Source organism: Passer montanus, unplaced genomic scaffold, assembly GCF_014805655.1.
Source record: "Passer montanus isolate IOZ18808 unplaced genomic scaffold, ASM1480565v1 scaffold4, whole genome shotgun sequence".
Lineage (NCBI taxonomy): Eukaryota > Metazoa > Chordata > Aves > Passeriformes > Passeridae > Passer > Passer montanus.
The window spans coordinates 6,437,808-6,464,153 of record NW_024368818.1 but is presented as its reverse complement, the minus strand read 5'-3'; the positions used below and the strand labels follow the sequence as shown (position 1 = coordinate 6,464,153).

The 26,346-nt window shown below is 37.5% G+C and overlaps 1 protein-coding gene across 1 annotated transcript in view; it reads left to right on the top strand.

The window, feature by feature from the left end:
- The window catches only part of DDX10 (DEAD-box helicase 10), a 155,718-nt gene that overhangs the window by 98,495 nt on the left and 30,877 nt on the right, over window positions 1–26,346 (top strand). The window contains exons 14-16 of the mRNA XM_039718672.1: window positions 441–554; window positions 2,734–2,895; window positions 16,700–16,756. Of these exons, the coding sequence (XP_039574606.1) occupies window positions 441–554; window positions 2,734–2,895; window positions 16,700–16,756 (333 nt within the window). The remainder of the gene's footprint in view (window positions 1–440; window positions 555–2,733; window positions 2,896–16,699; window positions 16,757–26,346) is intronic.

Below are 26,346 nucleotides of genomic sequence, written 5' to 3'. Positions count from 1 at the left end.
TTTACTGTGGTGCCTGGGACAATGTGATGACAAGTGAGATGACAACACTGTTCACTACCACTATCTGATCATTTGTAGTTACTGGCTTCAAGTCAGTTCTACTGTATTTCTTGTCTGATGAGGCTTGCTAGCAGCATAAGCTGGTGAATCTAGTGTCCTTGTCTTTAAAAGGTTAGTGAGATTTGAATGAGCCAGGTGTCCTGGCGCTGCCAGGATTTAAATTATGCTAAATTTTTATTAGAGTAAATGAATTTCTGATGATCCGTCCTGCTTAAAGCACTTTTATGAAAAGATTCATTGGCTGATTTTTACTGGAAATTAGTCTTACTCATGTTTTAGGAATTAAATTTTAATACATCAAATTACTTTTAAGAAGGTCTGAAGTATATACTCTATGACTAGTAAAAAACTAATAAGAAAACTTACTTTCTTTGATGCAGACCACGTCAAAATTAAAGGTGAAGAAAAAAGCGACTAAGACTCAAGAAGCCAAAAAAATCTTGAAGAAGAAATTTAAAGTTAACACAAAAATAGTTTTTACTGAAGATGGAGAGGTAAGATCACTTAAAAGTAATTGCATTTTGGTGGGAATTGAAGTTGTAGTTTTATAAAGTCAAAAATGTATTTTATATCTGTATAAAAAGACACACTTCTAAAAAAATGTGGGGTATTTGTAATTGGCTTACATTTTGCAAAAGAGTTCAGCTTCCATTTAGAATTCAGTTCCAGTGAGAAAAAGAGAAATGTTGAGCACTGACCTCTTTTCATCTTTGTATGTGCAAGATACTTGTATGAGAGCTGTAAGTGGATGTACAGAACTGTATCTCTTTTCTGCCTATTATCTTCAGTTTCAGGTGGAATCAAGAGCTTTTTTTTTTTTCTTACAGAAATGTAAAATAATTTTCCTGTAGCTGTTTGCCAAAGCTCCCTAAAGTTCTCAGTTAATATACTGGAATTAAAAGAAGACCTTGGTTTTCTTCCCATCATTCACTATTTTTACATTAAAAGTTTTGTTAGAAAAGCTAAGGAAGTACCAAGTTTTGGACTACTGGTGCTGATGTAACAGTGCTTGGAAATTTGCCAGTTACTTATTTGATGTGTTCTTTTAATAGAACAATAGAAAAATATATTGACTTTATACTGAAAGGAACTATTGTGGATGCTAGTCACTCTAGAGTTTCCCTGTGGGAATAACACGCTAGCAAGTGTCCACATTCCATGAACTTTTCTATAATTTGATTTCACAGCTTCAGATGCTGTGCATGTTGTTTTTCCATTTCCAGCACTAAGACAAAAAGTAGGGTGGTTTTTTCCCGCTTTATGATAATTTCAGTAAGGCATAAACTGAAAGAGAGGTCACTTTTACAAGTATATAATTTGGTTTTTTTCTGACAAAATAAAGCATTTTATTTTGCAGGTGAAGGGAGTGTAGCCATATGCATAATTACTAACATTAGACAAAATGTAAAAGGTTTTAGAGGTTGCCCCATTGACTGAAAACAATGACAGATATTTTTAGATATTCAGAAGCTGTTGTCTCAAAATTAATATGCAGATGTTTGAGGTATGTATGCAATGAAGCAAAAAGGAGGAAGAATGGAGAGAAAAACAATCACAAAGATTGTAGTTTGAAAAGTAATACAATAGAAAAGGGGTGACATTTAAGGAAACGCAAAATTTGCATCTTGTGTCTTAGCTCTTTTTTCCCCCCAAGATGTTTAAAATTTTGCATTTAAATTTTACTGTCCTATTCCACATGCTTGTCTGATAAAGTCCTCTAAAAATGTATCTTTCTAGAAAATACAACTACACAAACACAGTTTTACAAAAGGATGTGGAACAATGGGTTGGATTTATCTCTACCTGTTAAATAAACATCCTGTGTGCATTAGGGAGTCCTAAATCTGTTTGGTTTTGCATTTGTACTGAAAGCCATTCTGTATTTTCTGCCATGTACTTTCCTTTCAAGAGTTAGTACTCTTATCAATCCATGAGCAAGAATGATTTTGCAAAGACTTTCCCTTGAAGGTGTGTGCTCATACTACGAGGTATAAGCTACTAGGTCATAAGATTGATGGGGATGTTTTTTGGTGAAAGTGTAGTCTTTGTCTTGAATCCAGAGTTTCAGATATTTAAGGGAAGCTGGATTTGTTTAGTGCGTCATCCATCAAACATTTCATCAGCATGAATCATCAAACATTTCCAATACAGTCTTAGTTAAATGATAAAAAAAACCCTTCCATGTCTGTTCTCCTTGCTTCCCTCAAAACATGAACCTTCAGTCATGCTTTTCTTTTTTCTTTTGTGTACTCTGGAATAAAGGCTTGTCTAATTTTTGTCTTGGTTAATATGTTGGAATGTTTATTGTTTACATGAAAGGTACTGTTTAGATTTACTCACATTTTTTCTGAGAATCATTTCTTGAGAGCAGGTAGTTTCTTCTCCTCAAATGAATGGTGGGATTAGAAATTACTTGTTCTAATCAGGAAAGAGGGCAAAATAAGAGATTGAACTGAGTTCATTAAACAAAAATGTGATATAATGGAGACACTACTTTAAAATAATAATTTAAACCGAATGTGGTGTTACATAAGGTTTGTTAATTTGTTTCCTTGCAGATGACTTTTTCAATTTTCTGTGGAAAAATATGTATTGGAATATTTAAGGCACCAAAAGTGTAATGTGGAAAAATGACTGTAACCATTGTTTTTCTTTCTGGCATCTCTAATTCAGTTAGTACAGCAGTGGCCACCTGTGCAGAAATCCAATTTGGCGCAAGCAGATGAGGAAGATGATGCCAGTGGTATCAATCTAGATAAAGCAAAAGAAATCCTGCGTGAAGAAGACAAATTTGACAAAGAAGAATACAGGAAGAAAGTAAAGGAAAAACATAGGGTAAGTTGATTTCTACCTCAATTACTGAAGTACAGAAGAACTGTGCTGTGGATTGCTCAGTGAGGAAAAATACTTAAATACATTCTGAAATAAGTGTAGTACAAGTTCATTTAATTTATTCAGTTTTCTTCAGGATGACACTGCTCACAGGAAAGCTGTTTTAATGTGAGGAGGTGGATAGCACAAAACCTTATTCAGCATTAAGTGTTGATAACAATGGAATTCTATTTACAACTTTAAAGTTTGGTGAATTTAGTAGGAGTATCGTTTTTTTAAAGCACTGTTCACCAGAGGGGTTTGTTTCACCAAAAAAAAAAAGTATTATGAGGCATATGTGCTCTAAATCGTGCTGGCAGTGAAAGAGTATCTCTGAAATGTCTTCAGACTACCATTTGCTCAACATTTAGTGTCACATTTCTACTAGGCCAAAGTGTTAACTTTTTGTGTCAGTGTGCTTAGGGCTATCAGAATTTACTTAGTGGATTACTCAAACTACATGATAGGATTTTGGCTCTGACTTGAAATGATCAGTATCTGCAGTCTGGCTTCTCTCTGGTGTTTAAAAACCTTTAAAAGTTGCAGAGCACAAGTTTTCCAGCTACTTCTCTATTATTTGTTATAGACCAAAGGAGGGTTTTCTGCCCTTGCTGTGTACCTGTCATCTAGAGCACAGCTGTATGTCTTTGAGCTCAGGGGTCATTCTGTTAGTGATTGTAAAATGGGTATGGCATTCTCCAGATAATGGATACATGTAAGATCCCAGGACTAGGTGTTGTTAAAAGCCTGATTTATACTCAAAGCTTCAAATGTCCAAAGTGTTAGAAAGCGTTGTTTTATTGTCCTGTTCTGTAAATGCTGAGTTAATTCAGTTTGACTTTCACTGATTGTAAGTAGTTAGTGGAAGATCTTCTGGTGTTTGTGAGGGTTTGAGTTTGAGCAAAATAATTTGGAAGGAATATGTGAAAGCTTCAAGTCATGTTTCGGCTATGAAGTATCCTAGCTAATGTCAAAGCATACTTCACACATTTAATTTGAGTCTGCTCCTCTAGTCCTGTTGCAGTCATTTGACAAATACAAAAAATATCACATCATTTTTAGCAAAGAGTTCCAGTTGATAGGAGGTGAAAAGAAATCATGTTTGCTGTGCTCTAAGTGAAATAATAGTCAAGTTTGCAGAAAACAATGCAATCAGATTTCAAGGATGTGCTTAATGAACAGGGAAGGAGAGACTGATTCTGTGACTTTGCAATCAATCTCTTATTCATTAGCAGATTCATACACTTTGAGTAACACCCTTGTAGGTTTGACATCAGACTTCAGTGATAAAATACTTCATCTCTTGGTCTGTTAACACAGCTTCATTGTTATAGTGCTGAGGAAAACAAATGATGTTGACCAGATATTTCCCTGCATTGAAGAAAAACACTTCCATTGTGGAGATGCTGTGAAAAGAGAATGCCTCTTTTCAAAACTGAGACAGACTGGCCACATCAATGTCATTGGGGTTTTTTTTAGTTATGGAAAGCGTCATATGTGGAGCTTCTTGGTGATTAGTGCATGGGTATTTTTCACACTCCACCTATTATCCTTTAAGAAATGAAATAAAATAAATAAATGATAGTATATAAAAAAGAAGGAAATAGATCAAATAAAAAGGAAGACTTCTGTTTGACATCCTGTGAAATGATTGTCTAGTATTAAGGGCTGCCATTCAGTCATTGCATGACTGACATGCATCTGACATTGTTCAGATTTTTTTATTTGAAACTTTACAGTTTGAGGTGAAAAATACTTCACGTGTAAATTCTCTGTACATAATTAAGTATTCAATTACCTGATTTTCATTTAATTTTTGGAATAGTCTTATAACAGTTTAGAATATTAACATCCAAATTTAAATGAGATGAAACTTGCAAAGAAAGAAGGGGCAGGAAGGTAATAGGTTTTACCCTGATAGAACTTCATTTGCCTTCCCATTGTCTCAGTAACCTTTGTGGTTAAAAATGAATCTCTCTCCTCACTACAAAAGGCATTCAGGATACCAATTCATGTATTAATTAATACAGTCCATATAAGGTAAGGCTGACATACAGATTGATTCTCTTGCTCTTGCTTATTACTAAGTCATCCATTATGTTTGGGATTCTTGCCAGTCAACTGTTGCTGCTTAGGAAACAGCTGGAGTAGTAATTATAGGGAAAATATGCTGAGCCCTACTCTTTAGTCTCATCCAAGGAGAGACAGGTATACCTCCTTCTTTTTGGGTCGTCTTAAATTGGTCCTGTGATCAGAAGATGTCTTCTTCCAGTGATTCATGATGAAGCTACATAGTTACTAGGTGGAGAAGATATTATTCAATTTTTTCATTACCAGAAAATGTGTAATTTTAAAAATTCACACTGTAGGGGGAGGTTCTCTGGCGTAATTCAGAAATCATAGTTAAGTGTCATAGATAAACATTATTTTCACTATTTCACCCATTGTTTTTTCACTGATGTTTTTGGAATTTATTGTGTTGTTGATGGGACAAGTCATCTGTCCTTCATTAACAAAAGAATGCCAGGGGAAAATTTGAACTGCCTCACAATAAAAGCGAGTTACATGGCCATTTTCACAGTGACTTCCCAATGGTATTTAAAAATCCCACCTCATAGGGTTTCCCTTCCCACAAGATAACCACTCAGCAGCAGATACTAGTTGAGTTTGAATCTTTGGCTTACATGTCAGTGGTATGAAAGAAGAACTATGCAAGTCTGTGTGTCATGACTATGCTGCAGAAGCCTCATCAGGTGCCTGATGCTTGTCTGTATTTGCTATTAAAAGTTTGGTTGTTTATGGAAGCTGGACAAGCAAGTGGTCTAAGTTATTTCTTACCCTCCTTTGGAGGGAGAGGATGAAACCTAGAAGATAAATATTCAAGTTTGTTACCAGTAAAGGATGTGAGAGCAGTAAAAAGACTAGGAGACTTTATTTTCATGACTTTGGATTTTGTGTAAGTGTGGATGTCTTAGTGCCCTTTCTTGTGTCATTGAAAGAGGAGCTTTTTAAAGTCACATACTTTAATCCCATCTTATATATCCCTTTGCTGGCATTCAGCAGAACCATTTATACCAAGTCCTAAATCCATCACTTGTGACTGTCATTGCTTCTTTTTAAATCCTCTGTGCTTCACTGTGATCCAAAATACATCATGTTGTAGCATGAACTCAGTTATCTGACCTGTCCTTTCTGCAGTAATGCTAATTATTTAATCCCCATCTTTGTTTAAATTTCCTTCTTGCAAGCAGACTGCTGAAGATCTTTGTCCATTTGACATGTTCCAATATCAGATGTGACAATCAGATCTGCCTCAGCTGCTGAATTCTCCTACAGCTCTTTTTCCTAGATTTTGAAAAAGCCGTGGCTGAATCTTTCCTTTCTGCTTTTGCTTAACATTTTCATCAACTTAACTTTCTTCTGTTCCTTCACTTACATCAAGTTTCAAATATATCTTGATTCATATTTTCTCTCCTTAATTCTGTTTCTTCCCTACTCCGGCTGATACCTGGTATAGTTTCCTGGTGTGTGTAGCAGTTGAGGGTTTTTTTCCTTTAAATCAAGTTTTGAAACATGCTAAATCTATTAAAATTATTAAGATTAGCAGACCACTAGAGACAAATGCATTTTCATTCTGTATAAATAAAATATAGCAGTCTGATACTCAGTTATGTAGATGTAATCATAAAGTCCCTTCAAGCTGAGTGTCTGTTAATTCCTGAAGTCTCTACATTGGCTTTGAAATGATGACTTCCAATAACAAAACAATTTACAGAAGGCTATAAATGCAGATGTTATTTGATCCAGGTTTTTTTATCTACAGGTGGGTTCAGGTTTTGATTTAGATAATGAGTGGATGTAGAAAAAGCAGTGTTTTCATAAAGCTTGTACTTTTATAGGTAATCTTCAATTGAGAATTCCTTTCTTATGGTTTCTGCAGTATAATCTTGAAGATAGGAGGTCTCTGGGAAAAAAAAGTGAACTTCTTGAAATCAAAACATCTCCAAATTTTTTTTTTTTTTTTTGGAGGGGGGAGAACTTGGCATGTAAACTTATTATGAACTTTCCTTGCAAAACTGTTTCTGGTGAAGATCAAAACTATTCAGAAGTATCCACAGGCCATTGCTTTTAAATCCATTTGTGAATGTAGTTTAAATGAGCACAGTTTCCTGTATGATCAGAAAAATGTTTTGATGCATTCATGAGATGCTCGGATTAGAGGAGTTGTGTGTTGCAGCGCCTTAAGGCTTCTGGCTACTTGCAAAGCATCTACACTATAATTAGGTTTCCTTCATGAGTCTCACATTTTATTATCCTCTCCTTGCTCTGCAAATATGGAAGAACTGAAAATCAGATGGATAGAAGTAAATAAGACTCTGAAGTATAATTGTAGTGTAATTAATGCTTACTGAAGTTTTAGAAGCAAAGTAAATTTTAGTGGTTGAGCACAAGGGAAGGATAGTAGCACTGATCAAGATGATGTGAAAAGAATTCTGCATTAATGGCTATTTAATGAAAGCCATTTGAAATGTGTAAAATGTTATAAACAACAATAAAGGGAAAAGTGAATAAACTATTCAGAATGTGTTTTGGCACTCCATTTTTCAAGTTTTCAGCTGAAAAAGCAGCGTTGTTAGGAAAATAGTGGCAGAGAGGGATTCATCTCACTTCTTAATAACCTCTCTTTCCCTATACTAACTCAAGCTCAGAAAAGTGCCCATTGGCGATGCAGGAAAAAATGAATAGGAGACTTATTTCTTACCTCTCTTTCCTACCAGTAAGATATGCTGTGAATTTTGAATGAACAGTGTGAGAGGAAGGCTAGAATATTTTTAAAAATATAATTTTATTTGGGCAGTATTAGTGGCAATCAAGCTGAGACTGTCTTCAGGGGTCTGATACTGCAAGATGCAGTAGTTCTGTACCTCCCTGGAAGACCTTAAATAAATATATTTATAGAGAGATGACTCAGTTAGACTGCAGGTGATGGGGGATCTTTCAGAAGATACTGCACTGTACCACAAGTCTGTATTTTAAATGTAATATATACTTTGTATTTTTGAGACTCCTTTGCACAAGTGTCCTGGGATACTGATGTTGCTCTAAGGAATCTGGAGATCTTTTGTGGCCCTTGTGCCATTGAAATGATCTTGATTTGTTCCACTTGATGTTTAGGGCTATACGTTCTCAAACTTTTGCTTTTGCTGTTCTTAGTTCAGTAGGAAATACAGAATTATGTTAGAAACTGTACTGGAACAGAATGCCTTTCTTTGGCTTGTCTTCTGCGCCCTAAATGCATTTGTTAGTGGCATAGTGAATAATTTTAATGAGGAGGAAATGCTGCAATGGTTCACCCTTTGTGTGTTTGCTCTCCCAAATTTTATTACTATTAACTGTTTCCAAAGCTAAAAGTGAAAATTCTTTATACCAGACATAGGTAAGGACTAACATAAAATAAACAGCTTTCATTTTCATGAAGAGTGAAATTCTGATTAAAATTCATTTTTGAAAATGGGAGATTGCAGACTGGTAAGGGACCCAAATCCCTTGGGTTTGAACACAGGCAGTTTCATCTGCAGGTATTTTTGATGAAGCCTGCTGCTGTTCCAGGCTGCAGAGTGAGCCCCTGCACGTGTATTGCACGTGTATTCATGCACAAGGCACCCTCTGTGGATATCCACAGAGACAAGAGAGGCTGCACGCACATTGACATGCACAGCACAGGCAGCACAGGCTTATTTCTTCTTCTTGGCTGTTAAGGGCTGATGCTTACCTGCAGGACTAAGAAGATCTCACTCCTTTGGTTGATGAGCACACTCACCAATACATTAAACAGTAGAGTGGATCCTAAATATGTCTAATTTCATACCTACATCATAGGGCTCCTGTGTAGTCACTGCCCTTGGGTTTTTCCATATGCTGGTCTTTCTGCTTAGTCTCATCGTGCCTTTCAAACACTCCATTTTCAGTTTGTTCTTTCCCATGGGGCTGATAAACATAGATAACCTGTTTTCTCTTTTTCTTAACAGTTACAAAGTTCTCTGAACCTTCCCAAAGTTGTGCTTGTGTGGTTCCTTTAGTGTTCATCTGTCAGTTCACATCTTTTGCTACTGTCTGCCTTACTGCTCATTAGGGTTAGTGTATTTCATATTCATTTTAGTACTTTTTCTCCTTCTTGTCTTTGTCTCAGTCATAACAGGATATCATTGCAAACCACACTTTTACATTCAGGTTATCCCTACCACCAGTGTATCCCTAGAACTTCTTCCTTTGGCAGCCCCATTCCAAATGGAACTTGAGGCTCCACCTCCCTGCTTTTACAAGTGATTTCTGTTGATGACTGAGTTTATAGTTTCATAAAATAATTCTAAAAGTTGTAGCATATTGTAGTAAATCATTGGAAACCATATATCATGCTCAAGAAATGGAAAAGACTCCCCAGGGATCTTTTAAAATTTATTTTATAAACTAGATGTTATATATAACAAGCTGTTCAATATGGTTGAAGATAAATGCTCCCATGAAAAACAGTATTTTTAGGTTGAATTCAGTCATGAGATTAATTCTAAAAGAAGGTTGCATCATATTTCCAAGGAAGTAATCTGAAGGGATAAAAAATTGCAATGCAGGATTATGCTCTTTATTAAATAAAGCACCTGAATAGTCCTGCACTTCGAGGTGGAATTTGTCAGATTACCATGTGTACAGTTGGTTTAATGTGATGCTGGGTGAGAATGATAAAATTCTCTCATGTAAAGAGTATACCAACATAGGAGCAAAATATAAAGGGAAGGAGGTTATTGTTGAGAGGAGCACTCAGCTGAACAGCAAAGAAAAGTATAGGTGGATAGATGTGTAAAATAAATCAGGGAGTATTACTTTGTTGGAAAGCCTTTCTGAGCTCTTCCATAGCTTTTGTGTGCAGGCAGTGCTGCTGTTATGCTCCAGATGCACAGCTATTAAGATGAGGGGGATGGACACTGAGAAGTGGGTTGACAAGCATCCTGTTCCAGCCTGAGCAGCAGCATCCATCTGGTCTCCCTGTGGTGCCAGTGGAGGCAAGGGCTTGCTTGTTTATCTTTCACTTCAACAGCTGAATGGGCTACACATAGAGCTTAAAGTGTCCTTGGGTGTTTTCTAAGAGTTTTGCAGCAAAATCAGAGTTCTTGATCTCATCTTAGTGATGTGAAAAATAAGAAAATGAGATCACGGGTGACAGAATATTCTGAGTTGAAAGGGACCCACAAGGACTATTAAATGCAGCTCTGAAGTGAATGGCCCATATAGCAATTGATCCCACAACCTTGATGTTGCTAGCACCAGGCTCCAACCAGCTGGTTTGTGTACACACTAGTCACATGAATGCCAGGAGGACACAGCTGTGTGTGGAGGCTGAAGTAGTTCAGGCCTTAAAGTGGGCCTTTACCAGGCCTGGTGCTGTAAGGGAGCTTCCACACCAGGCTGCTTGTCCTGCTGGAGGATGTTCTGGAACAGCTGCCCAAAATGCTGACCTCTGTGTGTCAGGCTGTGTGAGGCACCCTTGCAGCTTCTGGCAGAGCTGCACCCTTTGCTTGCTGAGGATCCTGGGTGCCTGCATGAGCAGGCACAGAAACATGGGGGTCTTCTCTGCCTTCTCTCAGACCTGTGTTTGAGCTAGGTGTTTCCTTTTGGGTTACTGCTCAGGAGCCTGTGACCTCTATAGATGATGAATTTTCCACTGGCGTCATCCCTTCAAAGGCTAAAGTATCCACAAAACGAGATGAAGGGCATCATTGCCCATTTTCTGCTACTTTTCTCTAGAATACATTAGCATGGTTTGCAGTGTAACTTCTGATGACTTCTTGTTAAGATTTTAGTTCACAGCTTTAAACATTACTTTTAAACATTGTTAACTAGCTTCATTCATCATATAATTCTGTTGAAACTGTATTTTGAATTAGTATTGCCTTTATTGTGCACTGTATGTGTTTGTGTAGGTTCAGTCCCACCACTCTCACAGTAAAGAATTTCTTTGTAATCTTCAATCTAAACTAATCTAAATCTCTTTCAATTTAAAGCCTTTACCCCTTGTCCTGCCCAATACATGCCATTGTAAAAAGTTCCTTTCCAGCTGACTCACTGGAAGGTCACAATTAAGTCTTCCCAGAGCCTTCTCTTCTCCAGGACGAACACTCTGAGCTCTCTCAGCCTGTCTTCATATGAGAGGTGTTCCAGCCCTCGGGTCACCTTCATTGCCCTCCTCTGTACCAACTCCAGCAGTCCCTGTCCCCCCTGTGCTGGGACCCCAGAGCTGGAGCAGCCCTGCAGGTGGGCTCTGAGCAGAGCAGAGGGGCAGAATCCCCTCCCTGGCCCTGCTGCCCACCTCTGGATGCAGCCCAGGACACGTCTGGCTCTCTGGGCTGTGAGAGCACACTGACAGCTCGTGTACAGCCTCTCATCTATGTACATATTTAAACCAACTCACTTAAAAGCTCTAGAAAAACTTTTCATATCCTTCAAACCTACTCACCGTGTACAGGTCTAAGTGAGAAAGGCATCGTTTTGATCTTTGTCCACTGGTTTCTTGTGTTGGTTTTGTTCCAAGAATGTCCTTTTAAGGGTCAGTTTCTGCTAGCTTCTCCTTTCTTCTTTTTAGTGAGAATTTTTTCCACTGCCTCTAAGACTTTTTCCAGTGCTTGTTTAATGTTTAAGATTGTCCCTGTGCTGTTTTTCACATGCCCTTGATGCCTACTCTGTGTTGCCTAAATTGGTGATTAGTAGGTGTTTCAGTTTCCCTGCCTTTAAATAAACATCAGCTTTACAGATGAGGCTTATGTACCTTGTTGCTTGAAGAGATTATTTAATAGGTTTCTAAAACCAAACATCAAGATTCAAAAAACCTCACAACAAAACAAACACAAAACAATAAAAATGCTTTTGCTTTTTTTCCTGAAGGTGTTAAGATTTATTTAATAGTTACCAAAATTGTACTTAATTTCCAGATTTTTAAAAAAAATAGAATTCAAAGAAATACTAATAAGTTTATTCAGTTTAATGCTTGAGTTAGGAATGTTAGTTTGTTTTGGAATGTTTGTTAGGAATGTTAGTTGGAGAAGTGCTTGCATGTAGATGGTTTTCTAGTCTCTGTAAGGAGCAATACATAGCAATACATAGCAAAATATAGCAGTGAGCCATGAGCATGTAAACAGTTCAAGCTTGGTGTGGAATCTTGGAGAAGAAAAATGTGGGAAACATGTTTATTAAGTCAGTTTTCAGAGCACATTTGTTCTTCAAAATTTTGGTGGAAAGCAGCTCTTGACTATGGCAATGCCACTGTATGAGAGCTGCTCTGCTCTGCACTTTTGAACAACTCTGTGTTTTCTGCAGCACAACTGACTGAATTTAGCTGTGTCCCACTAAAATAACGAGATAGTTGGATACCGAGACAAGGTTCCAGTATTCACCAACATGTATTTGCAAATGAAAGCCAGATTTTTCCAGGCAATGGAGTGATTTGTTCCAAAACTTGGTCACCTGTGAAATCTGTTGTGTGGTAGACCATTACCTCAGCTGTTAAATGGAATGGGTTGGTAGCTCCAAATTATGGCATCAGTACGTAAAGGAACAGTTATTAAAAATCTAGTGTTAAAATGATGGATCAAAACCTGAGGGAGTTCTTGAGTATTTAAATAAAAATACTTCAGAGAACTCAGATAAGCATGAAATTTTTTCCAGGAAATAGATTTGCCACAGGCTTTTTTAATGCTCTCAGAGCTAAATATGCTGTAATATGCATTAGTTTTGTTGAGTGAAACTTTTATTTGCCTTCAGGTAAGGAAATATAAGAGGTCAGTGAATTTTTAGGGTGGAAAAACATCAGCTTGTCACCAGCTAAAATAATTTATTGAATGTAAATCTGACCTATGCATAAGTTCTTTAAAAGAAAGAAAGGAGACTTTCATTGTACAAATTTTTTACACATAAAAAAAGCTAAAAGAAAAATTACTGTATGAAACAAAACTGGTCATAATAGAAATAACAGAAATAAATGCAGTATTTTTTTATATTGCAGTAAACCCTCTGTACAATGTAAAATAAACTCTCAAATGTAGAAAGGAGAGAGTTCAAGGAGGAGGGGATTTCCTTTGGGAGGAAAGAACTCTCAAAATTGCTGGACTTAATTTTTTAATAACTGAAAACTTGGGGTTTAAGCTCTCTATTAATGTGTCTTTCACATATTCCTGACCTCATCATCTAGAGAGAGCTGCCATGCTATTGTTCGTTATTTTTTTTGTCTCGAGTTGAGAAGATAGAATGTAAGTGTTAGAACATTTATTTAATTGTGTTGGAGTTTTAAGAATTAAATGAGGTTTTGTTTTAAAATCCAACAGTAGAAGGAAGGGGAGATTAAATGTGAAAAGAAGCCAGTGTCAGACTTCTTAGCTTCCTGGTTAAGAACAGTGACTATTTCTTCCATATATTGGACATGGCTTTATCCATGGTTTGGGCTACTTTTAGGCAGAGCTGTTTCTGTTGTCAGTTCTAGTGCAAAAAAGGTATAAGGTTTGCAGCTCTTCTTCAAAGCCAAGTGATTTAGCCATATTACATGTTGGTGACTAAAATTTTTCATCCCTTTGATTACTGAGATTATAACCATCCTTTTAAAGTAGCTTTGTAACAGTGAAGAAAAAAAGATGATTTGCAGAAAATTTTAAAAGCTGATCAAGAAGATCTCTGTGCTGCATAATAGTATTAATGAAAAACTAAACGAGAAGAATATAATACTAGCCAGTGTGGGTTTGTGGAAATTAGATGTATAGTGAGTTACATTTATATATTTTGGTCAGAGCAGAACCTGGTTGTAAATACATCTGTGGAATACACTAAAATTTCTACATGGCTTTTTGCTTGAGTGTTCTGATTAGTAAATTAACCTGTCACAAATTAAATGGACCTCTGACAATGGCCATAAGTTAAAACAAGAGATTCAGCATGGATTTATGGGGAATTTTTCTGTGTGAGAGCAGTCAGGCTGTGGCACAGGCTGAGCAGAGATGATGAGCCATCTCCAGCCTTGGGATTTTGGCATGGCTGGATGAAGCCCTGTGCAGCATGACCTCACCTCAGAGCTGACTCTTCTGTGAGCAGGAGGTTGGACCAGAGACCTCCTGATCTTCTTTCCAGTTGGAATGATCCTGTGACCCAGTGAATGCCCAGTGCTGTTCAGAGTGTGTTAGTGTCAAGCAGCAAAAGCAGCCTGATTAGGACATTGGCTTCTGAAATGCACTCCCAGCTCCAGCTCTGTGCCAACATACATGCACCCTCTGCAAATCTGCTTTTGTTTTTCATTGACATGTATCCAAACCCTCTCTCCCCCTTGCTTGGGAAAAAAAAAGGCAGGTCTTGTCTTGACAGCATCTCCTGGTGATTGCTTCTCTGTCTTGTTTTTCTCTTGTGCTCCTTATTTCAGTCTCTGGACCTATTAACTTCAGAATCTTTTTGTGTCTTCACCGTTCTTTAGAGACTACAGTTTATAATGCTGCCTGTATGCTCCTGTGTCCTTATGTCGATCTTCTGCTTTCATAGCTGTCTTCTCAGGGCTCTGTTATAAATCCCTTGAGCAGGAACTTTGCTGCTATATTTGCTCAAGCCTGTAGCTGTAGTTAAAACACTGACATTTCATACACCATTTTTCTATCAGAATTTTTCTGTCCAAAATTTTCCTGACTGTCCAAGTCTAAAGCTGCTTTGTAACATATGGTGTATTACTTTCTACCTGTGTTCTCTCTGTTTTTGAGGGGTAAAGTTTGAATATTACCATGGTTTTAGCAGAAAAATGAGAGAACCCCAATGGTTACCTCAGTGAGTGGAGAATGTGCAGCTAAACCATGTGGAGTGGAGGACATGGAAAACTTAAGCAAATAATTAGAAAAGCATAAGTAAAAGTGGTCAGAAGCTTATATAAATTTGACTTGGGAGAGAAGGAATCGTAACATGGATGATCATGTTGTGACCATGATGCATAGGTGTGCTTTGTTGGAGGAACTGCATATAGACCTGACAGTACTTGGCCCTGGTGCCTTTTGTTCTCCCATATGGTGCACTTGTGGCCTTAAATGTATTTTTTTTCCTCTCTTTTTTTTTCTTTTTTATACTTTAACATACCTGAAATAAGACTTCTGTGTTGTATATGTCTACAGTGGTGTGGTTTTGGGTGTTTTTTTTTCTTTTTTCTTTCTTTTTTCTTTGTTTCACAGCATGCATTAAATGCCCTGGTATGTAACCGTGAGTGTATTGAGTTGTTTCAGTCAGACAGCTTTGCACAAAGCATAGGGGAATTGTTTCATTTTGATTTGGAGAGAAGAGGCTGACTTACACAGAAAGGGATTTTGAAAATAAGCAACACTTTTGTAGTTTGGGCAGTTGGGAGAATAGAAAAGGGCACATATTTTGATTTGGAGAGAAGAGGCTGACTTACACAGAAAGGAATTTTGAAAATAAGCTAAGACTTTTGTAGTTTGGGCAGTTGGGAAAATAGAAAAGGACACACACCTGGCAAATGTCTCAAAAGGCCCCGAATTTAGACACCAACTTTGAGAATCTTGGCGGCTGTATTCTCCTTTTCCCATGTCTGCAGTCAAATGCTGCTTTTCTGAAAACTTTGTGTGATATCTACCAATATGTTTTGGCAGCATCATTGTGGTGAAATGGTACCAGGACTGCTGAAGCTGTAGCTTTCTCATTACTGCCATGAGTGAGCTGATAGGTAACTGCAGTTCAGACTTCTCTGTGCTGAGGCGCTGACCCTGGACTGGTTAATGTCTCCTTTTATGTGGACATGAGTCTAAATGTGCTGATGCCAGGGTGGCCTATATTGCTCAGAGAAACTGAATTGTATTTCAGAAATATTTTTATGATAGCATAAAAGAGTTTCAGTAGCAATGTCATCAGGATCACTAAGATAAGGGAGCTATGTGCTTTTCTAGAGGATGTGCTCTCACTTGAATTTGTCTTTTGCTCACGAAATACAGAATATAAGGGATGTTCAATTACAAGAACCTGACTGTATAAATTAGAGCTAACACTTCACTTGGTATAAGAATTAACCAAACAAGCAGCAATAAATGTCATTTGATTTAAATATCTTGGGCACTTCTGTATGCTGACAGATCTAGCAGGCAGCTTTGGATGGTTTTGTCACTGCATTTAGGTAATTTTCCTGTAGCAGAATCTTCTTGGTTAAAAGAACTTTGTTATGGTTTCTGAATCAATGCAGTTACAAAGCAAATGCTTTTGTAAAGTGTTTGTTGGTAATGGAATATGAAAGGGAGAAGATGTTTTAGCTTTCACTCCCCAGCTACTTTAGCAATTCTGAAGTTAGGAAAATTTTGATTTTAGTTTGTTAAGTGGATTTGATTTCATTTTAAGTCACTGAGAAATAAGAAGAATTGGATCTCTTCGTATCATTTCAACTACCTTATTTTAGAGATGAATGCTAACTCTGTTAAATTACTCAGCTGCATTATTCCTTTAAGAGTAATAAGTCTTGATAAAATACAAGCTTCAGTCATTCTTGTAGTTTTATGATTTCCTTTAGGAGCAAGAAGAATTAATAGTATTTCATTCAGATCTTTCCTTTATTGTTTTCAATAACATGTAGGGTGAATACCACCAGTCTAACATGTGTACATTAAAAATACCTAGATGGCTCAACATTAATCTTAAAATATTAAAAAAATAAAAACAGTAAAGGAGTTTTCTTTAAAACTGTACATCTTGTTTGTTTCAGGAGAAGAGGCTAAAAGAAAAAGCAGCAAGGAGAGAAGCCAGAAATAAGAATGCCCAGGTAAGGGGTTTTGTTGTTTTGATCAAGCTACTGGTTGAGGTTTGAAACTGTTTACAGTTTTTAAGTTGTTTCATTCCTTCCTTTAATAAGCATTGTTGTGATTAACTGCTTTTTAAAGGCATTTTCTGTTTGCTTGTCTTTTCTTATTCCCTTGCACTGATGTGGTTGTAATAACTTGTTATAGAAGGATTCTGATAAAGCATGAATATATATGTTTTTGTGTGTATAAATACATAAAATGTGTGGAAGCCCTTTGGAATTTCATCCTCTTCATTATGTATATCAGGTGAGTTGCAATTTCAGCTGAAGTACTGATGCCATTTTTTTCTCTGACTTGGGTCATGTTTATAATTTGTAGGCAGTGAGTTAATTTTTTTTGTGTCCCAAATGTCACACCGACCTTTTTCTGACAAACTGTTTTTTAAACAGCAACTACTTACATTGAAGTTCATTCCTTTCCCTCATTACCCCAAACAAAACCTTTGTTATCCTTTTCTTCATGTGTACGTTGCTAATTTCCTAGAGGCTGTTCTAGTTTTTCATGTTGCTTGGTATGCAATAAACTGAGGTTTCATTCAGCTGCAGTGATTTCTGGAATATGGACATGGTGATGTGTGACACTGCATCTACTTTTGCTACACTTGAATAGTTGCGGTTTCTTCTTGACAGTCAGCAAATATCTTACTCCCTTGAGAAAATCGATAATGTTCTTTGTCTGATTTTTGCAAGCTGGCTGTGCTCTGGGAGGCTTAAGTATAGGAAGATGCTGCATTGTGTAACTCTGAAGTGGAAAGTAATTACAGTTTCAGATGAAAAGCCTAGTTATGCTCCGTTTTAAGTATGATTCTGCCTTCAAAGATGGCAAGCTATGAGAGCTGTTGGCATCATGACTCCCCAATCAAGCAATAGAAATTTTCTGCCTGTAATTGAATGTATAAAGATGCATACTTTTTAATACATTTAGCAAGCATTTTAGGAAAATTATGGAATGAATAATTAACAAACATCTTAATAAAAGGAGAAAACATTGATCAAATCAGGCTGTATCACATTCATGAATACTGCTTGTTAATTTTGCCTCTTTTTAGGGAAATAAAACGTTATTCGGCAGCTGTGGAAAGAAATCCATTTCTTTCAAAATTATCTGCTTGCTGATGTACATCTCCTATCCTGTTCTTGGCCAAGCGAATGAATCTGTCAGTGCTATTGGAAAGTGAATGAAGTTGATCCCTGTTGAGGAATGATTTTGCAGGGGGGGGTTGTGTGTCCATTGGCATGGTATGGGTTAAATGTGGTGCCTTAGCCCCAGGCCCACAGTTTTGTACACTCTTGCCTCTGTTCTGTGCAGCACTTGCATTTGGGAAGCTGATTTCGTAGTGCTGGTCTGGTGTGAGATTGGCACATGCTCTCCTGGAGGGTACCAGCTGTGCAGAGCTGCTATTGCTTTGACTTCATTTCATTCCGGAAGCACTTGTCTCACTCTCTGCAATAAGGTGCAAGCCTCAGGAGCTGACATGTCTCCTTGATGAAAAGTGCTGGGCTTTTTCTGTTGTTTAGAGGCTATTCTTGCCAGAACTCTGTGCAGCCAAGTCCTGTCATTTTCAGTGTGGCTCATTTCAGGGAAAATGCTTCCACTGGGAAAGGCTGCCAGCTTGGACCTGGGCTGTTCACGCCTGGAAGTGGAAGGGAGCAGTAGACAGTAGATAAAGGTGCCAGTTTCTGTCTGCTGGGTGTCTGAGGAATTAATTAAGAACACTGCCTGCTTCTCAGGATCTTAGACATGAGGCCATAGTAGCTAAAGTTCTACATAGTCTGTGTCGGGTATGACTCAAGCAGCTTGTACAAGATACCCAGGGGAATAAAAAAGGAGAAAATGGTAAAACACAGAAACTGTTGGAACGTAAACCAGTTTAGAAAATATATGCTGCCTAAATCAGGAGTTCAGAAAATGTTAGCATTTTCGCTAGCGCTTTCATAATGTGGCTTGTGACCCACTTACTCTGCTATGCACTACTCCTTTGGTAATTAGTAATGTTTTCTTGAAAGGGAGAGCAATAAGGAGAGCCAAAAAAAGTAGAAAAGGTATTTTTAGCCATGTTAATGCAGTTTAGCAGCTGGAAAAAAAGGACTAGATCAACAATTATGAGTAGCCAGTCACTTCAGAGCAGTTGTGGTCATAATTTGTTTTCCACATCTATCTGCTTTATCCTCTTGTTTGTTTTATTAACTGTCTCCCTCAAGTTACAAACTCCTTGGGTTACAAAGTATTATTTTGCTGTCTTTCGCTAGTACACAGCCCACCAGTTCTGACATGACCAAACCAGAAATTTACTTTACCATTCTTAGTATTAAATAATAATTCTTTGTCAATTTAGGGAAAAAAAAATAGAAGAAAAATTACAGGAGAGAAGGATGTCCTCTTTTTCCCTCTGGTACTGCAGGAGCAATTGCAGGGAAGATTTTGCTCAGCCTTTGTCGTGCTGGGGCAGGCCAGGCTTGCTGCAACTGGAATTGACTAACCAGATTTTGGCACGCTCTGCTGAGTGTGCCTGAGCAGGAGATTAGATGAGTAGGTAGCTGCAGTGTTATTGACTCCACCTTGGATAAATCTGAATGCAATAAATAAACTAAGTAAGAAATGAAGACTCTTAAAGGATGCTTTGGAGAAAGTATTTCTAGGTATTTATGGCCATTAATTAATTTTTCATGCAAAAGGCTGTGAAAACAGATAAAAGAAGTCTTCTCATATATTCTTACTGAAGAAAAACTGGAAATTTAGTGTTTCAGGGTTTTTTTTTAATCTTAAGATGTTTAATTGTCTCCCATTTTATGAGATTTTGATGTGATATGTACAAATGAAGTGTTTTAAGATGAAAAGAAGCACATGCTTTGTCCTCACTCAGTACTGATTAAATTATAGTCCTCAAACCCTCCAACAGATTTCAATACTGTTTACTTAAAGAGCGTCTGGAGAAAATTAGGCAAGTAGTCTTTTGAGCAAGAAGTAAAGCACTGAGTAGCAGCAGCAGGAAGCGACAGCTGCCCCGGGACAGGAGCTGGGTGTTACTTGGTGAAGCCAGCCCCTGGCCCCAAGCAGGACATTCCTGTGCTCATGGCTTTTCACTTTTTCTTCTAGAATCTGCACATACTGATTTCTTAATCTGTTTAAAGTACTTTCAGGTTTCAATCAGTATTTAAAGGTCCTTGCTGTGCTAGCAACTGTTAGCTGCAATGAAGCTTAACAGGACTGTATTTCTCCTTTAGTGATTTTAGTCTTTTGCTACCCTGATGCCTTAGAGCACTACTGATATGTTGAGAATTATGAAATGAGGAAGATTTTGATTTCTTTAGAAAAAATTGTTTTCATGAGAAAGGAATTTTCTGGGAGCATCTAAACAGGTCTGTACTTCAGGGGTGGAGAGCAGAGCAGGAGTCAGGAGACGCTGTTCCCTGCCCAGCACTGATGTGCTAGGTGATCCTCAAATATCAGCTCCCAGTGTCATGCAGGAAGTGACACCTGGCCCCTAAAAGAAGGCATTGATTGCTGTCTGCTAGAAATAATTTGGATGTCATCTGTAAGCAGTGTCAGGACGTAAAACTTGCTCAGTCATGACAGTTCGGTGCATTGATTCAGGTTTTGGCAGTCCTGTAGCAGTTACACCATGCTGGTGTCCAAAGCAAAACAAAAACCTGAAAAAGCTCTGACTAGCAGAGCAAAAGCTGTTTATCCAAGGTCCACAAGAAAAATGTAGCCTGCTGAAAACTTAGAAAAATCCAGCTTGAACACATTTTCCTTACTGAGATGTTTTCTCCTATTTTCACTGGACAAAATTGAGGATGGGGATTCTTACCCAGCTGGAAAACTGACTTGTGGAAGAAATCCAAGAGCTCGGTTGTCAGGAGTGCTTTTTCTCGGGAATGAATGGTTGCTGAATAATTATAGAACATTAAAAGATCAACAGCAACAGCAGGATAATAAATATGCTTTAACTTCTCTCCTCCCTTTCTCTCCCGTTCTCTCCCTAATATATTTTGCTGTTCCCACAGGAATTAGTACTTGCATATGAGATTTTACAAAATATATACTATATATATAATTTAAGATCTTTCAGAGTCACAATCTTTCTGCTGTGAGCACGTCTTCAAAATACATGTGAATGAGCAAGGGACGTATACTCAAAGATATGGCAGATTCATGCCTATATCACATCACTGCAAGCTATAATGCTCAATATAGCATTCACTTTTCTGTGCTTTGTGCCTCTGTTGAGATTTTAACCAGAAAACTGCTTAAACCCACCATTGTTTTAATCTCCAGCATCCCCCATGGAATTTGAGATACACTTGCCAAATGTAGCTCAAAGAAATCTTTGCACCATGTGGGAAAATTTAAACAGGAAGGGGGAAGTCAAATCCCTTGAGTAGGTGTGGCTGATAATCCACTCATAGAAATATAGACTTCAGAATATTGTGAAAATTCTTCATCCATTGTGGATAATTCCTGTAGTTACTGGATTTACATGACCTCTGCTTCTGCCTTGAATTTCCCTTTTCTTGAGATCTAGCCCACAGCTTGTGCTTGGGCTGGAGACACTTGAGTTCAGTGTGAATGTGAACTGTAATTTCAGTGTGCAAAAGAGGTTTACAGGAGTAAAGGAAGAATTTGGTCTTTGTCTCCTGTGGATCCAGGTTCCCAAATCCCCTTGATCACTGGGGCCGCTGAGTTTTCTTGTGAAAGTCTCATGGGATAACTGGTAGTTAATGGTGAAGATGCATTGTTCTGCTCACTTTTCATGACCCTCTCATGGATGGCGTTGAGGTGTTGCTTGAGCTCCCTGTGATTTCTGGAGCTGGAGCAGGGTTTCAGGGCCAGATCATTCTGATGGTCTGGAGGATGTTGGGATTGTGGAATTTGTGGTTCTTAGGGAGGAGAGAGAGTTGTGTTGTGCTGGTGTAGCCTCAGGACAGGCTATGCCTTGTCACTGCTGTTTGACAATCACTGCAAAGGACTTAACTTTATTCTTCATCAGTAATTTTTTTGGATTCTGAAAACCAGAAAGAGCAGCAGAAAATGAAGTCATGTTCATCTACAAAAACTTGCAGTATGTTTAATGTGAGGAGCTTACAATTGAAATTACCATGTCAATTTGATCCTTTTTAATAAGTCAAACTTCTTTCTTTAAACAATCTCATTAACCTTAGTTTAGAAGTAGTTCTGGTCTGTTAACTCTTGCCTTCTATATGCACATCCAAAAGCTGTAAATAGCTTTATTTATTCAATACAAGGGGTGAATGTTTTGAATTTCCTTGAGAAGCTCTGTGAATAAACAGAGTAATTTGGGATATCAACATCTTAACATACTAATTTAGGAATTTCATTTCAAAGTCAAGTCATGAAATGGAAAATGAATTCCTGATTATGAACTACTTGTATGCTGAAACATTTTTTAAAATCAAGGTATTCTACAATATTTAAAGTTAATATTTGAAAATGGGTATTATGTGTCTTTATGGAAATGTTACCTGTATTTTGCTTTTTGAAAACAACATTGATTCCAGTTAATATAACAATTGAATTGCTTTAAGTAAAGCTGTAATAAGTCCTGTCTTCTCTGCAATTAAGAATTTATATGATTAAACCAATATTTCTGTGTTGTGACCCTGAACAAGTTACAAGTAAGGATTCTGATGGACTGATTTGCCAATTTCCCATGCTTCTGTAAACCTTTTCATTGCACCCAACAGCACACTGAGGATTTCAAACATATTTACCAGATTGACCATTTAAACTGATTGACCATGGCTATAGCAGTTGAATTTTGTGAGTATAATGTTCACAACTGTTATTTTTAATCATATGTGGTATATGATGAGAGTCTGCTGCTCTACATGCCAATAGCTGATGTTTTACCAGTTACTGAGGTGATTTTTTCATAGACAGAAGCATAGTAGTGGGACTGTGGACCTTGCAAATACTCTCTTATTCCCTGGAGGTCTACTGGGGTGAGGTTAATGCACAGTGGATCAACACAAATGCATCTTCATTACCATGTCTAATATACCTATACCTTATTTCTTGTTGTGTTCACTTGCACATTCATGGTGAAGAGAGGAAGCTTCTTTTTTCTTCAGACTTACGGGGTTTTTTTTCTAATATTGGTGGCTTACAGTTCTAGGGGAGCTTTTGATGAAATATGGATTTTTAAGAGAAGAGTAACAGAATTTCTGGCATGTTAGGACAAAGGTTATTGTCTTACTTGAATGTAAATGATTGTTTAAAATTTCTAGGGCACTACTGATGAAATTTCTCCAGTAGACTCCAGGAATATTACACTGCTTAATTTGTTGTTCTTCGGGAAAACCTTTTGTTTTTAGAATGTCTGTGTGCGTTTGATTGGAACAAAGGTTTTGGAGACAACTGCTGAGCTTCAGAGCTTTCAATGTGTTAAAGACTACACAATTTTATTTATTTCACAATCAACAATAAATTGGTATTTTGAGGGGAAAAGAAAACAATTAGGTTTTCTTATTAAAAGTTTAGGCTATAAAAATTGCAAACTGACTAAGTATGCATTTCACTCTTCCTCATGACTTACGTGGGTTTGTAATCATTTATTTATATCATATCGTTACAAATAACTCTTGGTAGTTGTAGAATTGAGGAATGCTTTGGCACCATTACACAAAAGCTCTTGGATGGGGCTCAGCAAAGAAGTGAATATTTACTTGAGTTACTGCTTCAGATCCATCCCTCTTTAGAGCAAAGGAGGTATACATTACTCTGCTTCATTTTTACTCTTGGCCTGTCTCTCTGGATATTAGGAGCTGGATTCCACCACCAGGTTTCTGCCTGCATGTGGCAGTGTGGTGGAGCACAGGGGAAGCAAGTCAAGAGCTCTGCAAGCCTTGCACAGTGGCATAATTTCTTCCTAGCTTCCAAAATTTCTTGTTCAGTTTCTTCACTGATTTAACATCCTCTTCAATAGTCTCTGTCTGAGCAGCACATGGAAGATTGTTTTGGCCCTCCCTGACTCTGGCCATGGAATAAGAGGCAATGGACAGTGCTGGAGCAGCAGACCCACCAGTATGAAAAAAAAACAAAACAAAACAAAAAAAAGTTCTAAAATGTTATAAACCTTTCTTTGAGCATTTTCTTCTTAGTAAATAGACCACTATATGAAATTAATTGTAATGATACTTAATTTATCTGCTCTATGTTACTCCTTAATAGTGTTTAGTGACCAGTATTTGAAATTTCTCTCCCTCTAAAGCACAAAATTTAAAGCTGTTACTCCAAGCTCATTTGCTGTGTTCCATACATGAGTGGAGCAGCAAATTGTTGTATATTACTGTGGAGTTCTTCTTGCCTTTGCCCCACCACAGTCCTTTGATGCCATAATCAACACAATACAGAAGAATTGCCTGCAACTGAACTTCTGGAGATCTTCATCCTCTTTTCCACCTCTGCTCATAATCCTGAAGAAGTGGGAAACTCCAGCCAAGGCAGACATAATGAACTTAGGCTTACACAAAGCTTTTATTTGGGAAGTGGGTATTTTCTCTGGATTGAGAGGTCTTTTCCGTTGTGAAAAGCCAGGTGTATTCACATTCCTCAATTCTATCTGTATAAATACTGTGCAAGTGATTCCATTTCACAAGTAAGCTGTATCAGTTAGTTCAGACTTGTTTATTTTTTACCTTGGTTTGTTCTGGTAGTACTCTGAGCTGCTTTGCAGCTTTTCCTATGTGTTTGAAACTTTCTTAGAGTATAGACTTCAGATGCAGGAGTTCTACTTTGCACCATATCTCAAATGTGAACTTCAAAATGAGTTAATTGGCTGATGAGCAAGGGTAATTTTTCAGATGTGTTTTGATGACATCTCCATGCAGCACGCAGTGGTATTTAGTTTTAAATTAGCAGTTCTGTTTTCTTAGCATTCCCCCCTGTTTATATTCTTGGAATGTATTACTTGCAGTATTGTACATAGTCTGCTATAGCAGTTGTAATTGCTGCTAGTGATGAAAATTGATTTGGGCAATCAGAAAACCATTATCTGCATTCTGACTGATAATGCTGCAGTTACCAACATCTTAAAATTCTTCTGATGGTTGTTTTTTCAGAATGCTCTGGGGTCATGAAGTCACTAGGATTCCAGTTGCTTTATGCTGAATCTTAAGCGAGCATTAAAAGAGAGAGAAGTTGTTTCTGGTTGTTCTCTCAAATGTATTTTTTTTTCTGAAGTTTTTAAAGATTTAGTGTTTTGTCAGTTCTCCTGTGCCAAATATATTAGATCAGGAGTAGTGCAATATCCCTTGTTTTACCACAGTCTGCAGAGATTTTAATAAGTCTTCTATTCTTTTGTACTATCAACTGCATTGATAAACCAAGCAGTTTGTTAATAAGAAATGCCAAGCTAGTAACTAACTTGTGGTTATTTAATACCTCATGGGAAATCTGGTAAGCCCATACTTCCCCAAATGGAACTTATCTTCTGTGGAGTCCATTAGGACCTGGGTCTTTCCATGTTGGTTCCCTCAGTGTTCATTTTCTTTAAGGCCTAATGTTTCCATGCACTCTTTTTTGTATTGTTTTGTTTTTCCCTCTGGTCTTTCATGAATTTTTTTGTGGACTTACAGGTTTCTTATCTCTTGCTGTTTCCTTATCCCATTTTCTGTTTCTTTTGAAGGAGCTAACTTCAAGCTGCTATTGCTTCTATTTGGTTACTTTCTGCTATGGGGAAACCAAGAGCAGAAGCAAAGGGGAATAACAGGAAGAAAGATAATAGCATCATCTAGTAGCAAAGCCTTAGGAAATGTGCTCAATATTTTTGGAGAAAAGTTCTGAGGGGCTTTTTTGTTAGCTTTGTTTTCTTCATACTGTAAGGTTTAATATTTTTCTGATGTTCCTTCAAATGAATATATAGTAATATTTTGCTGGGCTGTTGCTAGGATTCAAGTTTTAAAAGATGCCTTGTCCAAATGAAGGTGCAAATGAGACCATATGCCAAAGTCAAGAGTACAGATTTTATTTAACAGTAAGTGTGAGGTACAGGGAGGGGTGGGGGATGAAGAGAGAGAGAGGTAAGTAGAAATAAAGTCACCACCATATGGGTCCTGGCCCTTTTTCTTCTGGTCTTCTCTGTGGTGGGGGTCCTGGAGTGTTCTTGTGGAGACACCACTTTTACAGGTTTGCACAGAGTGTATATGTGTTCCTACAGCTGGAGCTGCATGTGTATAAGGAATTGCTTCCTTTCTCACAGTTTGCCATGGTGGGAATTTTGGTAGATTGACAACTGATCCTTCCTCATACTTTAAGGAAAATACTTGCAAATAAGTAGAATTTTCTTAAAAGCAGCTTTGCAAAGCAAACTGTTACGACTGATAATAAGGTAAGTTGAGCGTATGTCAGTAAGGCAGTCAGCAGCATGTAATAGGATTAGACCTGGTTTATAGAAGTATATTACTCTCATCTCTTCATTCTTTTTGGACACTCTGCCAAGGCTTTGAAATTTTTAGCAAGAAAAATTCTGGGTGGACAAGGAAAGGTGATTGATTAATTACAGTCACAGTAAGCATACATTTACATGATG